The sequence below is a fragment of the Chroicocephalus ridibundus genome, chromosome 2 (genome assembly GCF_963924245.1).
Source record: "Chroicocephalus ridibundus chromosome 2, bChrRid1.1, whole genome shotgun sequence".
Classification (NCBI taxonomy): Eukaryota; Metazoa; Chordata; class Aves; order Charadriiformes; family Laridae; genus Chroicocephalus; species Chroicocephalus ridibundus.
This window is the reverse complement of record NC_086285.1, coordinates 126,346,333-126,362,701: the sequence shown is the minus strand read 5'-3', so window position 1 is coordinate 126,362,701 and position 16,369 is coordinate 126,346,333. Positions and strand designations below refer to the sequence as shown.

Genomic DNA, 16,369 nt, shown 5'->3' with positions numbered 1-16,369 from the left:
TAAGTAGCTCAGTCACCTTCTCTGACCATTACAAGCACCACTTGCTGAAACAGACACCTCAGAGGGACACTATCCTCTCCCCTTTTTTCTCATTTGCAAGTTCAGGTGACTTTAACTTCCATGTTTTGCTTACATAGTAAATGCACAGAGTTAGCACAAACATCATCGATGCATTACACGAGGGCCAAAGAAGGTAGGTAGACAAATTTTGAATGGCAATACGAGTGCAGAGCTGTGAACTGGGAGTCATCCACCTTGAAAGACTCAGAGGCTTCTAGGTGAGAATGCCACCGATTTCTATATCCTGGAAAAGCTGCGCTCTCCAACAGTTGTAAAATAACACAGATCATCTAATTGCCAGCATTTCACCCCTTGTGGCACCAAGATGCCCTCCGACTTGTTTTTTTTTATTAAATTAGCATGCTTATTTTCAAAGACAAACACAATCAAGTACATCAAACTTCAGAAGTTCCCAGTGCTGAGCTAGGCAATCCACACTGGTGACTCATGATCTGCAAGATCTTCCCACCATTACCTTCAAGCATCTTGGCTCACTGAAAACACAGAGTGAGAATCAGTTCCAGATACTTATGTTTTAGGTATATACAGGTGCACTATATGTTAAAACTACAGCCAGAGACAGTGGAGCCTAAAGTGCAATTTAGTTGCTCAGATGCCTGCTACAGGCTAAATGCAGTGATTCTCCAGGATCCACTGACTGTATCAATCAGATTTTTACTGACTATGAAGTGAACTGTCTACATATGACTAATGTAAATTTAGACTTGCATTAATTTTGAAATTAAGTTAATATCTCACTATACTAAATTTATAGGGAACGTGGATTCCAACTTTTGAAGCTCTGGACCACAGCTACATTCAATAAAGAAAGCATCTCTCTTGTCAGATACTAAGAGCTAAAATATTTAACGTATGTTAAAATATTAATATTTTCTTAATTTAAGGCACACTGTAAGACAAACTACACTAGCATCACAAAAAAAAGTCCACAGAGAATTTATTGTAAATTTACAGATCAACTTATTTTTCATAGACTGCTTTACGTACATAAACCTCTAGCTGTCATTACCTGCCCAAGGAATAACAATAAAAATAAAACCACCAAGAAATGGCAGACTTTCAGGCTAACTTGCCCTTATTTATAGATTAAAGAGCAGACAAGACAATCCTATCATGAAAATTAGAATGAACCTTACAGAGGCTGGATTGCCAAAGGTGCAAGGAGAGGCTGATTTGGGCATTGATGCATCGAATGCAAAATTGCCTGTCCATTAAGACTTGTATCTGGTGTGTGTAATTCTGAGTTAAGTGCACAGACACCGTTCTAGGAGTGTTCCTTGTCTCTGAATAAACTCCGAATCCATTGCTCAAAGGCCCCTCAACTCAGTCAGCACGTGTCTTGGGATCTACAAGGTTAACAAGTAAACAACATTGCTGTTGACATTTTTAACAACAAAAGCAACACCAGTCCAGGAAACTCAAGCCACGAAAAACCTCCTCGTATAAACAGATGCAGGAATGATCAACACTTTTCCTGCTCCAGGCACATAAAACAACCAGATTTTCAAACCCAGAGTGGGCCAGACAGGATGACACTGTGAGAATGATTGAGCCCTGTAGTTCCCACCACTACAACGGGAGAAGTGAGAAGAGACCTTGGGAAGATGCAGATGCAACAGAGGGAATATTAACCAAAGGAGACAGAATAGATCTGAGCATAGTTTGCTTCCACTGAGAAACCAGTAATTCTTTAGACAATGCCATATATTTCTGCTACCAAAGCTCAAGATGGGACACCTGGGCTAGGAGATGAAAGAGCTTAAGAAGTTCATAATTTTCCTAATGGGTAAGAATTCTGTCACACCAGGACTTGTAACTACATCTTTTCATAGACTAAACCGTAACATAATAAACTGAAGTACAGACTGCAAGTTACGTAAAACTATTGCCATCTGATCACCGATCAAGAAGTTCTAAGAAATAAATCTGCATATGAAATATTAAACTGGCCATTTGGGTCATCCAAATCATCTTTCTTACTTCAGATATATGTAAATATAATACTTAAATATTTAAAATACAAAACTCATGCAACAATTTCAAACTAGAGACAAATTTTTACAGAACTTGTGAGGGTTCCACAGTGCAAAATTAGCTTTACACTAGCATTTTAAATTTTAGCAGTAAAATAGAAAATAATAAAATAGCAATGGGAAGCTATCTTCATAACTGATCACTTTTATATGACTTCCTGGAGCACTACATCAATTATGCTTGTATGTCAAAACAATGTTGGCACATTGCCAGTGAAGATTCAGATCAGGGCCACTGATTTATTCATTTATTCCTTTTTGGAAATCAGGGAATGGTAGTTAACTTTTGGTTGTTAAACATAAATACTATACTATGAAGTATAATGAATTAAAAGACAACGTGTCTTTGTTGTACATATAAGTAAAAGGAAAAAAACATTTATTTTAATTTGCTTCGGTTTGAGTCTGCAGCCAGCCACCCGTAGAGGTGGTAAAGACTACCAATACCAGCCAGTCAATCTCATAAGAAATGGTGATTTCTAGTTATCAAAGTATGATATAAGAAGGTATGTACTCATTCAGAGGCCTTTATTTTGATTTCAGTCTCACATACATAATCAGTTTTATCAAGGAACCATTCAAAAGCATGATGTTGTTGATAAAAATTGACATGGCTTTCAGTATTTTATGGCACAAATAACATTTCTTTTCCCCAACTACTTAATAGTGCTTTTCCGGTTACAGCAGATTGGGTGCTTCTTGCTGTGTAATACATTGTTGTATATGAAAAATCCCTATCAAAACAGGATATCCAAGGCAATCATTTATCCTATGAACATGAAAACATGGTACATGTGCCTAAGTAAAGAGAATGGCCCTAGATGCAAGCGCTAGCTTACAGTCTTGCATCAGTGAGCCTGACCCTCATTTAAACAACAATCCATTGGGAGGCTGTTTATTACAGATTTATTAGAAACCCTGTCAATAACTTACTTGTGCTTTTGATAATTCTGTATTCAGTTGCCAGGATACTTGTGTTCCTGACGAGATAAAATGAACAGGAAATCCTCTATAGCCTTGGTCACTTTTTTCACTAGTAAATAAAAATCAGAACAACTGTTATAAAATACTAGCTACTGTAAACAGATGAGAGAAAAGACGACAAGCATTGCATATTTTAAATAAAGCAACACACAGCCCTTTTTGCCCTGTCCATTTTAAGATGATAAAAGATCACCTTTATAAAGTAGAATGACCGGATTCTGTGGAACGTGGCTGTTTTGGCTCCAATGTATTTGTAGCGTTATAGTATCAGAGCCAGGATACAGCTGCCTTGTGACTAAGACATCGTTCACTGAATAAGAGCTATCCAATCCCTCGACGTCACCAGACATCTGTTTCCTGTTTTCATTCTTTCTTTCACTGTTATCATTTTATCCAAGTTACCCTTTCACCTGAAAATCATTTAGAAACCTACAGAAACCAGCGCGTGCACGCGTGTGTATATCAAAGAAGTTGATTTAGAAAAAAAACCTGCTGAGAGCAGTTTGTTCATTTTAATACAAAGAGCAGGAGTGGAAACAAAGTTCCCTTCCCCCCCCTTCTCCTCCCCAAAATACACAATGATACATAAACACTTTTGTCTTCTGGTCTTCACTAATATGACTAACTTCCTTCTTCGCTTCCAGTTAAGTAGCTTTCCTGTTGAGTACCACCACCTCCACAAAATACAATTGTGAATCGATTCATAAAAACAGAAACATTATGGCACAAATAAGGGAAGGCAATAAATACTCTTCCCCCCCTCCAACTCCTTCCCAAATGGAGGCAGTAGTATTGTAGTAACAAAAAGAAAAAAAAATGTTTAAAAAAAAAAAAGTATTGCTTGTCATTTAAGTTTCCAAACCAACAATCATCAGGATGCAGAACAGGATACATCTAAAGTGAGAAAGTTATTTACTTCACATTCAAGTTAACACTAGCTATACTTTTTTTGGCACACAGTATTATTCTTAATGTGCCAAAGAAGTGTTGTGCACCTTATAAAACATGAATGTTAACACCACTAAGAGCAAATTCCTGCTATTCACAATCCAGTTTTATATTGGTGGTGTTTTGCTATGTTTCACCTATGCTTAAACCACAAGTCAGGAGAATGACCATTACTGATAGCATCTAACACACGTTAACAACGGACAATAGAAGCTGGAGAATAAATTGTCAAAAATTAGTGACTTTCCATTGTTAATCTCTGGATTTCATATTATTTAATCAGCATGAGAATAGAAGAATTGTTTTATTTTGTTTTGTGATTACAGATGCTCATATTAATTTACAAGGCAGTTTGTTGAGTAAAGCAAAAATCTGGCCTCGTTGACGAACACCACCAAAAAAATTAATCCGCTTCTTGTTATTCTCTGAAAGAAAAAGAAGATATTTTTAATTTTTTTTTCTCTGCCCCCCCAAGGCATTAAAGTGAAATACAGGTGTATACACAAGAGAAGCAGGAGATTCTGGCATTCAGAGGGCTTCCCCTAGGAGATGGGATGGTTTGTCAGCTACAGGAAACTGTAAGTAGCATTTCCAAAGGCACATGAAAATTGGAAAGCAAGACTTATTCTTGTGTTCTGGCCTTACGGACTGCTTCCGGTATCCTAATTATAAAATTATCCCTATTTTAAAGCCAAATTAGCGTCCATTAAAGTTCATGTAATTATGAAGCATCTCATTAACTTCTGAGGAGTCAGGTCAAGTTCTGATAGATTAACTTGGTCTCCTCATCTTTCAATTTACTGTTTGGTTCATCATCCCAGCTTCCGTATGAAGCCTAGAATACTCTTGCATAGTATTCTGGAGAGACTGATGAAAGAAACATTTGCTGGAAAATATTTTTCAAGATTATATCAAGTTGGTGTGATTAAAATACTGTTTCCCATAAAAATAATTTGTTCATAACTTTTCACGTCACCTAAATTCATTTGTCCACTGTCACATATGCAATCTGTGATCAAGCTGAAAACTGAACCCTGATCGTGTACTTTGTTCATCACATCCCCATCCCTCACGATCTACTGTCACTGTCTAATATTCATTGCCTCTGGATTCTGCTATGCATTTTGATTAATGACATTACATTTGTGTCTGGACAAGTTGTAAACTCTGTCTGAATAATAAAAGCCATTGATTTGAGATAGCTAGCTTTTAAAAAAAAAAAAAATTAGCTAGAAAGTTCTTTTAAACTGCATATCCTGTCTTTCTCAATTCCATCTGAAGGAATAAGACAAAGATCAAGACCTCTCAAGCTCTAGTGCTACTGATGACATTGGCAAAATCCAAAACATTGCTATGGAACTGAAGAGGTTAATGAATTCTTCCGTACTTTATTATTTCTGGTTGTTTTTATTTTTCCCCCATCCAAAAATAGATGGTCTACCTCTTGGAGGTATTCAAGACACAATTTTCTAAAACATGAAATATAATGCTATGTAATATGATTGTAAAACTAATATTAGTTTTGTACAGCCATGTTTCCACTTCAGAATTGAGGGGGGGGAATATAAACTAATTATTAGGTCAAGTTACTCTTTGGAATCATCCTCTGAAATAATGCAGCATAAAAACATTTTGTCTGCAAAAATAACTGGCAAATCATTGCAAGAGAAAGTGCCCGATCACACACTTTATGTCAGACTCTACACTGTTTCCAAATGTTAAGACCTTTCATACACAGTATTATGACAATAAAAAAAGTTGAGAGCTACACCAGAAGACTACATAAACAAAAATTTATGTTTTGTCTAGTATAACAGGAGTCTTAAAAAAAACAAACACCACTTCGTATCCATTATTTCATACCCAGATGTTTCCTGTGCACCTGCAGTTGTCTCCAGTTCTGAATTCATGAACTATAGTATTTTAACAGCCTCTCGTCAGTTGGTTTGAGAATTTTCTTGTCTGCCATGTTTACGATCCATCCTGGAGCAAGACCAAAAAATATCTGTCTAGGATCCTTGCGTGCGCTTAACATTTTGAAGAGTTCATCCTTAGTTATGTCTGGTAAGACATAACCATATTTCTTGGCAAGTTCAAGCCTGGCTTCTGCAACCTTGGATGGATCTGCCAGGTACCCACGATTCCTGGCATCGGTGTAGTAACGGACTAGATCTTCGGGTGGAAGCATTCGCTTTGGAATAGGCTGGCCACGCAGGAAAAATACTACTGGCTTACATAAAATTTCTGTGGGCAAACACAAGAGAAAATTAGACACTGTCCTTTATAATACATATTCAAAGACATTAAATGACACCTTCTTATTTAGTACTTTGTACTAAATAAATAATTAAACTCTTATTAAAAAATATCAAGCAAAATAAACATCTCAAGAATATTCTTGCTCAGAATGAGATAGTGTTCTACAAGTTTCACTTAACTAAACAAGCAATTCCATTTTAACTGATATTTATAGTGACAGTCTGAATGAATCATTATTTATAATGCATTTAGAATACCTACTTTGGAAAGATACAGCAACTAAGCTAGATACCACCCTTTATTTAAAGGCCTGGCTTCCAGGTTAGAAGCAATGCATTTGCATGGATATTCACAGTGTACCAACAAATGTCAAATTTAGTGTTTCTGTAAGTATTTTAAATAAAGAATCAATGGCATGTGCACCTACTAACCATTTGTGAGACTACCCTCTCCTCCTCAAGTTTTACTGAGTTTGGCAAATTACATTCCAGATCCTTTTAACCTTAATATCTTGATTATTTTCTGGATTGGAAAAAAATAAATTGTATCACTCCAGGGTAAGATATTTTCCACACTAAAAACGTCTATTCCTCTTGTTCTGAGCCTTATTCACACATGAAAGCTCCATTATTGTCAATAAAAACTGCATGAATGAATATTAGGCAGGATGCAGCCTCAAGCAAAGCAAAGCCTCATTCTCCAGTGAAAGTGTTCTGAAAACAATAGCCATTTTGACTGGAACGATTCTGAGCTTCTGTAACTTAGTTATTTCCTCACTTTAACTGGAAAAATATTTTAAATTAAAAATATAAACATCCACAGTGTTTTTTAAATCTAGTTCTTTCCTGAATTTTCTTAGGGTTATTAAACACATGAGAAAGTTAGAAGACAAAAATTCAAAGAAACAATCTTTTATTAGTTCCTCTATTTACAAAGCTACTTGGATTTCTTTAACTGGCTGATTATTAAGTGACTACTAACATTGACAGGGCTAAAAAGGTGAACGGTTAAGAAAAGCAAAACTGAGGATGCATTCCAGTTCAGCATTTGTATAACAATGTGTTGTTGAATCTTTTAGAATAGAAGACGTGGATGATTTTCCAGTAAGAACTATGTTTGAAGATTTGGATCATTTAATCTTTGCACATTCAAAAAAAAACCAAAAAGTCAGAAATGAAAAGAAATTCTTACCCAAACTCCTTGGATCGTAGAATGATGTTGTTACAACACCACCATTTTTTTCTATGGTTGCAATTGCTAATTCAGATGCCCTCTGCACTTCAATATTCACTTTTGCTGAAAAGATATCAGCACCCTGTAAATTTCAACACATATTAGAGTAACATGAAAATGCGTATTTTAGGACATACATGTATTCTTCTCTACAAAGTTGTAAGAAACATTAAATCCCACAAAATATTATGATTCATCTGTTCCCTGCACCAAGATGGGTAACCAAATTGCTCTGAGTCACCTCGGTTGAATGAAAAAAGTTTGCCCGTCCAAGATATTCTTTCAGTACATTCTAGTCTTCTGTTGTAAAATACTTGTTCGACCTCTTGTTATGTGCTCCTTAACTGTTATTTTTGTAGTCTCCCAGGTCTTAAAACTCCATCCTTGTTGGTTTTTTTTCCTAACACACAGTGCCCTCTAGCGGATTTATTACCACAAAAATACCACAGCAAACAGAAAAGCTAGGATGCTTCCAAAACAGCCTGGTAAAACCCAAAGCTTTATACTGCTTCCAAAGTTCCAAAACCCAAGGCTTTATACTGCCTGAATTTACAAGTGTCTTGTACGCATACCTCCTCCACCAGCTGGACACCATAATCCCTTTTGAGAGGTTGCACTGTTACACCTCTGGCATTAGTGAGCTGCGTTAAGTCAATTGGTTGTGTGGGGTCAACTCTACCCAAATCAATAAGGTACTGCAGCCTCTGAAGACTGAGCGGTTGATACTGACGTCTGAGGCTGGAGAGAGGAAAACAAACCAAAACAAAACACAAAACAAAACAATGAGAAATTTTGCCAACAATAGAAAAAGAAATTACAGACTTTTTTTTTTTTCCACGTGCTGTCAGATGTGGTTAAGAACAGCAAGACCCTATCAATTTCTTGTCTCTGCAGAAACTTGGATTCTTACTGTTGGCTATTCGTGAATTTGTGACAACCATTAACATAAGAAGCTCAGTGCCTGCATTCTGCTACATTTCTTTTGTGGAACTGTGGATCTACACCGTGTCTTTAGCTATCAAAAGTGCTTCTCATTTACTATAAATTAGTTAAGCAAACAGGAGGAAATTACAGTACTTGGAAATACAGTTTGAATCACACTTCAAAACTAGCAAGTCTGACAGAGAAAACGTTTGATAATAAGAACAGGTCTGTAGGTTATACTGCATGCATAAAGAATGGCAATATAAAAATTGCACAGCTATTTGATGAAGTTGTAACAGCAAATTAAACATAAGATCAAACTGTAAGTTTAACAATTCACAAATAAATTCACATAAGTCCTTTCATTCTTAAACTAACTGCTAGGTGTAGCACATTTTTGTTACTACTGCCTATAATAACATCTGTATTCATACAATGCTTTCATGACCATACCTAAAAGCAACAAAATAGTCAGTGACAAAGGTAACAAACATGCCTTTTAGCAAACAAAACCAGCTTTAAACAACAAAATTTGTAATTGTCAATATAGTGAAGGAAATGAATAAAACACTGGCATACAGACCTCCAGCTAAGAACAGCAACTGGTTAGAAGAATCATTTTAAACACTAAAAAGGTGAAAGAAGGACATAGCACAAACAAGCACAATGTGCAAAGGGCACAGAAATGTCAAACAAGGCAGGGTGTCTGAGAATAACAACTGTGAAAGATGACGTAATGGCTTCATCCAAGAGATATGATATTGAAGAGCTTGTTGAGATCCTAGGTGGAACAGATGAAATGCAAAGACTGCAGTGTTGCAGGGCTAAAAAAGTAGAGTCATGAAGAGAAGCAGAATTGTTTGGCTGACAGCAGATCAGAGCTTCAGGTGAATAAAGCAAAGAGAAATAACAAAGCAAAGCTTTGGATTACACTTCCATGCTTAACACCCTCACTCAAGTCAATGGGACTGTTCCCAGTCGGTTCAACAGTTATCTGCTGTGCAGACAGGCAAAGAGCGAAACAAGCATGTATGGAGGAGCGGTCTGAGAGGAGAAACGCACTCAGCTGCAGGAGGGAATGGTAACTGCTACATATGAGGGATCATGCAAAGAAAAGGACAAATAAGCAGAGATGAAAAACAGCAGTAAATTAGAAAAATAATCTCACAAGAAATGGGAGATTCTGCTGGTAAGGAAGCTAACAATCTGAGAGGAATGTCTCATTTTCATTTAGGCCTGTTTTGGCATATTAGATTCTGGCTTCAGGAGAAAGATCAAGAGAAGCAGACAAGGATTAATCTCTGAGGAAACATGAAGACACTTACCTATGTCCATCATTAAACCCGTATTTTGGTATGGCCAAATAAAATGGAGTTTGGCCACCCTCAAAGCCTAATCGGGGGCGATTTCCTCTTTGTCTTTCTCCTTTGTGACCTCGACCACACTTCCTACCTCCATATCTTCCACGGCCACGTCTTCTCTCCTTGAAAACAATCAATGATACATTTAGTCAACTACTTTGGAAATAAGTATCTATAAAACATAAGGTTTCAGAGACATAAACAACTGTGCAAAATGCTGATTCTTGAGAAAAAATAAGAGATAGATCTTTTCTAAGGATAGAGATAGTCTGAAAAGCAGTTAATGTGATTTTTGCAGAGGACAGCTCTAGGCAGGCACCACAAATAGTCTGAAAGTTACATGAATACATATTGCAATAAAAGGAATACTAGTATTTAATCCTACCTCCTACACTTTGCACTCAAGTTAGAGAATTTTCCTGAACTAACTATTGATATTTCCTCCTATTTCATGAGAAAGCTGCTCAGTGCTCAGAAGTTTCGGAACACTGACAACAAAATAAGAAATTTAAAAAAAAAAGCAAAAAATAATCAATTCCACTTCAAGGGGCAGAGGAACAGACTATATATGCTATGCACACATGTAATTCTTTTCATGGACTCAGACTTTCTGAAGAGTCTGCAACCATTGCAATTTCTACTGACTACAAATCAAAAGAGAAGACTGTAGTTTAAATCTTTATTATTTTTTTGAATTAAGACTGTAACACTAAGCTGTTAAGTTTCCTGAGCGCTTTAAATTAGCACTGCAGCCATAAGTAGCAGTTGAGCAATCTTCTTGCACTCAAAGTGATAAGCAAAGATAAAACTTGTTTCTTTTTTTTTCAATTTAAAATCCAGGTCAGTTGCACTCATCAGTGCAATTCATGGGTATGCAAACATCTACAGGATTACAAAACAGGCAGTAAGCAAGGGTGGAAATGAGCAGCTGGGGGTGACTGCTATTAAATGAAGTGGTGCCAGTTCACTCTGACCTAACTAACAGAATTTTCTGTGTAAGGTGACTTCATTTAATTCATATACTGAACAATTTGCAGCACTAAGGCTCACTTCCGAGTCTTTCACGCTTTGTAAGGGATAAGACAGAGCCAAACGCTTCAGAATCCTTACCGCCGTGCTGCATGGGGTAGAGTTCAGTGTTCAGCTCGGCGAGTCATGACTGCATCTGCGCATCGCTTTGATGGATCCATTTGATCTTAAAAAGTTTTTCTCATTTAAACTAACATTCACTGGAGTGTGAACGAACATGGAAGGAGCAATGTCATGTTGCTAACTAGTCTCATATCTCTGCACAACACACAATTCACAAGTTTGTTATTTTCCATTGTGTTCCTCAATGTGACTCAGTCACACTGGGAGGCATTCAAGCAACACATTCTAAATGGTATTTGTACTGCTTATAAACTAACTTTGGTTAAGTCACAGCATAGTTCACTGCTGGATCAATAATGATATAAATAATTAATTATTAAAGAGAATACAGTAAGCCTCTTCAATTTCTCATTTTTTGTATTCAACACTCAGATTGCTAAACTTCGAGCACACCTAATCCTACAAATCACCCTATGCAGTTAGACTGCAGCACAGAATACTCAGTCTGAAAACTGCTCATTACATCATGGTACTTGATTATTAGCCTAACACCATAACGACATAAAATTTGATGTTTTCTGCTCTTTAATGTGCCTGTAAGTTTTTCAAAGTTATGGCGCACTTAATGTGCACTGAAATATTAGTATAAAAGTCAGTACAGACGTATATAAAAAAAATAAATGCATTAATGTATTTCAAACATCGTCTAACCTAAGATGCACAACTTACCTGTATTAATACTAAATAGTGTAGACTTCAAGTGCAGTTTTATGCTAGACAACTATCCCTGCCACCAAAGGCAGATGACTTGTCCCCAGCCCACACGTTATGCTTCTTTACAGTGCCTCTTGTGCCGACACAAGCAGTTGTGTGGCTCTATGTTGGACAGGTCAGGGAATTAAACTAGATGAGAACTAATTTTTGTCTAACCAGTTTGCAGGTGGTTTAGTTCCTTGCTCTGGCTCACCGTACAACCTCTATCAGCAGTACTAAACATAAACAGCAGGTGTGAGCACCTGGAGGCAGAGGGAGGGTACAGCTGTCTCACTCTTTCTGATAGTTGCCCATACACACACCAGATTACGCGATGACTTTAGTTAATACAAATACACCAACAATAACTGGTCACAAACAGAATGTAATCAGTACATTGACCAGGCTTTAGATTGTCAGAGGATCAATCAGGAACCAATCAAAACTTTTTTTTTTCCCCGCAACTTCTGTTTGTGAGGTCAAATGCTCTTACATCTGTTTATTTGAGAACTTCATTAATCACAGAATAAGGTTATCAGACACCAAAAGAAAAATACCAGAGAAACAGAGATGAGATCACTTGTACAAACTCTTAACTGAAGGCAAAGAGTTAGCAGTAACATGGGGAAAAATATGTTCATTTCCTAGATGGAGTTGCAAGTTACTTGCTAAAGACCCAGTGAGCATACAAAAATCTCTACTTTCAAGATTAAAAAAAAAGTGTTTTCCTAAACCCAATAGCTACCTCGAAAAACAAAAAATCCCGAGGCCAAACACGGTCAGGAAAGCATCGGTTCTAGTAAACCTCAAGTGCAGACTATCTCACAACTTCTGTATGCTAAGCCTGGAAAAAAACGTTTTGAAGCATGGATTACTTTAAAAAACCTTAAGAATCACCACTCCAGTCCTGCACAGGGCTGCTTCTTTCAGCTCTGCTTGACTCTGGCCAAGCTGGGCATTCACAGGTCCGAGTGAAGTAACTTGACAGTCAGGGTAACAGACAACCCCAACAGCTGCAGTAGGGAAAAATTTCCATTGTCTTATATTGTCACAGGTCTAAGGGGTTAAAGCTCTGCAGCGCTCACCAGCTCTGCAGGCATCTTTAAGGAGCTTTGAGCACTGATAGGAAAGTGCTGCTTGGGGCTCCCTGTCAGTTCTCTATTCGTATGAGTTCAGCTTTTGAAGCTCATCCCCCTGTTCACTGATATTTCCCCCAAATGAGGTGGGTTTCTTCTTGGTTTCTTTTCTTTACTCCTCTATCACTTCACAAGGAGACAGCAAGCAACAGTAACAAGAAGCGCTGGCTGGCATCACGTTGCTTTTCTTTTAAGCCTTTGAACCTCCCCTTTTCAAACGTATTATCCCATAAACACTTGGTATTCCATACTTTTTTACTGTTTCTGCCTATCCCCCAACGATGGCCCTGGGGTTTAGCTAGGGGCACTCATCAGCTAGTTCTCTGTGGAGATGGCCAAACACACCAGCTACAAGACATATACAAGACAGAAACAGGGACAACACACACAACACTGCCACGCATTCTCAGCCTTCCCGCACATATTCGGCGAGGCCGTTCTCTTGAGCCTGCCGCAGCCTCCCCAAAGACCTTCTGACAGCCCTCGAGGCAATCGCCAAGAGGGCCGGGCGTGCCCGTTGCAGAAGCAAAGCCCTGCCGCCGGACGGAAAGCATGCCCACGATACACCCGACAAGCTGCAGGCACTCACCCGCTTTTTGGAGCCTGGGCTGGGCCTTAGGTTGGCCAGACTGACCCTGGGCAGCGACCGCAGCAGCTCCAGGGCCCTAGTCCCTCCGTTCCCGCTCATGTCCCCTCACTTCCCAAGGGCAGCAGCGGCGCTCGCCTGGGAGAGCTGCTTTACGGCAGAACCGTAAACCGCGCCTCCCCTGCCTTCCCAACAGTGTCGCGCGGCCTCCCCCGCCGGCGGGGCGGGAACGTGCGTTATTATTGGAGACTTCCCTTGTAGCGCTGCGGTACTTGATCACTTTTATTATTTTAATCTAAAAAGCGGACCTATTGGAAAATCGTACAGCAGTTTCAATCGGCATGTGGGTCTGGCGCGGGGCGGGGCAGGGTGTAGTCTCACCGGAGTGACGAACAGCGTAAGGTAAGCAGCCGCGGAGACATCACGGAGCAGAAAGGCCAGTTCCCGCTGTGAAAGTCACCCGGTGCTTCTCGGTGTCATATCTTCAAACGTCTGTTTGACCAGATCCACCTTCCACGTTGAACGTCTGCTTCAGATTTCATCTTGGAGAAATGGTCACGCAACGGCTCTGCCTGTTCTGAGAGTAAAAAAGGGTGAAATGGAATTAAGACATTTGTGACTTTCAGTATAAAATATGTAGAGCTTAGAGCCACAGAATGGTTTAGGTTGGAAGGGACCTTAAAGATCACCCACTCACAACCCTCCTGCCATGGGCAGGGACACCTTCCAATAGACCAGGTTGCTCAAAGCCCCATCCAGCCTGAGGCATCCACAAGTTTTCTGGGCAACCTGTTCCAGTGCCTCACCACCCTCACAATAAAGAATTTCTTCCCAATATCTCATCTAAATCTACTCTTTTACATTTTGAAGCCACTACCCCTCATCCTATCACTACATGCCCTTGTAAAAAGTCCCTCGCCATCTCCCCTGTAGGCCCCCTCTAGGTACTGGAAGGCTGCCATAAGGTCTCCCTGCAGCCTTCTCGAGGCTGAACAACCCCAACTCCCTCAGCCTGTCCTCATAGGAGAGGTGCTCCAGCCCTCTGATCATCTTCGTGGCCCTCCTCTGGACCTGCTCCAACAAGTCCATGTCCTTCCTGTGCTGAGGGCCCCAGAGCTGGACACAGTACTCCAGGTGGGATCTCACCAGAGCAGAGCAGAGGGGCAGAGTCACCTCCCTCACCCTGCTGGCCACGCTGCTTTTGCTGCAGCCCAGGATGCAGTTGGCTTTCTGGGCTGCGAGCACACAGTGCAACACACTGTTGAGCTTCTCATCAACCAACGCCCCCAAGTCCTTCTCTTCGGGGCTGCTGTCAATCTATTCTCCACCCAGCCTATATTTGTGCTTGGGATTGCCTCAGACCAAGTGCAGGACCTTGCACTTGGATTTGCTGAACTTCATGAGTTTGTCATGGGACCACCTCTCAAGCTTCTTACCCCCTTCAGAAAAGCTAATAAAAAATGATGTAACAATGCACATTAATTGCTGATCTGGACAACCATCTTATCTAAATCCATTTCAGCCACTAGGATAGGGAAAAATACATAGTTTAGAGCATGCTTTGCCTTGTAAAGCTCTCACTACTTGAAGCAGAACTTTGAATTTAGGTAGAAAAACATCACTCGTATAATAGATACCAAAACACAAAAAGCTACCTGTGAGAACTGATTTTAACAATAACAGGGATCCCCCAGCATAAATACTATGTATCAAAGCAGCATAACAATCACAGCAAAAGGGCCTGCATGTTTAATGTCACGTAGTTGGCGCAAAGGCTTCTCCAATATATTTTATGCAGCCATGCTGATAAAAATATTAACGTTGTTGAGCAAAAGCTTTGCGAAAAAAAAAAACCATCCCTGCCTGGTATGGAACATGCCAGGGGGAAGGATGTGAAAGAAGTATAGCCTGCATTCAGCTGCTGTTTGAGCTGCCAAAAAAGCATCCGTGTTAGCCAGATACCACCCGGCAAATACAATGAGTAGATTGACTTTCTGGGAGGAAATGTCTGACAAAGATATATGGAATAGAAGACAAAGAACAAAGTATTTCATTTTGATAGCAATGTGTTTGCCATGCTTACTCAGAGCTGGTCTAAGTATTCAGGATGGACTGGAATGATCCAGTCATTTCAATACAGAGTGCCTGAATAGCCCAATACATATCAAGATGAATGAGAACCACTGACTCTTGGGGTGTAAGCCAAGAGATTTAATTTGGTGATGAAGGCATCTGATCTGATGAGGACAAATGAGTTCTGTCTAACAATGCTCTTTGCTGGTTTTCCTGTTTCCCATGACTTACTATTTTAATATTTACCTATTTAAGAATACTGTAATTTCCCATTTCCGCTAAGCTTTATAATACAGCATGATTTTTACAGGAAATATTCAAAACCATAGACATGTACAAATTATACTAGAAAAGTGCGGTATCATCTGGCAGATATATATGGACATCTGAAGTGTAGTTTTAAAGGTGAAAAACTGTTCAAACTCTTTGAAACCACTGGAAAGCCAAAGACAGAAGCAGCTTTGGAGAGCCCGCCTTTTAAACAGTACATGCAGACTTGCCACCCCGTCATACACCAGGCTTCTGCTGGGCTTCCCCTGAGGGGGTTTCCCTTGCAGGCCTTAGCTGCCTGCCGGAACACCCCACAGGCCTGCAGCGCCCACACGCCTGCCCAGGCGGCAGTTCACCACGCCGCCGCCTTTTACACGCAGCAGGCCGCCCCGGGAAGGCACGTACAAGGCCGAAAGAGGAACCAAGGGTCGCTGCTCCGGCTCCCCGGAGGCCACGATAATCTTTTACCTCAGGGCGGGGCGGGCGGGCGCCAACGGCTTCCCTCAGTCGCGCGGCCGCCTCGGGCCCCGCCCCCACCTCGCGCCCCGGCGGCAGCCAATCAGCTCCGGGGATGGCCCCCGGTGCGCGCGCGGGGGGCTGCCCGGGAGCGGGGCGCGGCGGAGCGGCGTGGGGGGC

The 16,369-nt window shown here is 40.1% G+C and overlaps 1 protein-coding gene across 1 annotated transcript; it reads right to left on the bottom strand.

Moving 5' to 3' along the window:
- Positions 1-1,001: 1,001 nt before the first annotated feature.
- On the bottom strand, positions 1,002-13,552 carry MRPL15 (mitochondrial ribosomal protein L15). The gene is made up of 6 exons (XM_063326867.1): positions 13,394-13,552; positions 9,788-9,945; positions 8,111-8,276; positions 7,497-7,620; positions 5,910-6,290; positions 1,002-4,471 (listed from the first exon to the last, which is right to left on the bottom strand). The coding sequence occupies exons 1-5, from the start codon at positions 13,490-13,492 to the stop codon at positions 5,953-5,955; spliced, it is 885 nt and encodes a 294-aa protein (XP_063182937.1). The 5' UTR covers positions 13,493-13,552; the 3' UTR covers positions 1,002-4,471; positions 5,910-5,952.
- Positions 13,553-16,369: the final 2,817 nt, after the last annotated feature.

Excerpts from the sequence above, each read along its gene's own strand:
- MRPL15 (XM_063326867.1), bottom strand. The coding sequence starts at position 13,492 with ATGAGCGGGAACGGAGGGACTAGGGCCCTGGAGCTGCTGCGGTCGCTG. Across the intron at positions 9,946-13,393 it reads GCCCAGGCTCCAAAAAGCGG|GAGAGAAGACGTGGCCGTGG; the intron begins GTGAGTGCCTGC and ends ATTGTTTTCAAG. Across the intron at positions 8,277-9,787 it reads GGGTTTAATGATGGACATAG|CCTCAGACGTCAGTATCAAC; the intron begins GTAAGTGTCTTC and ends TCCTCTCTCCAG.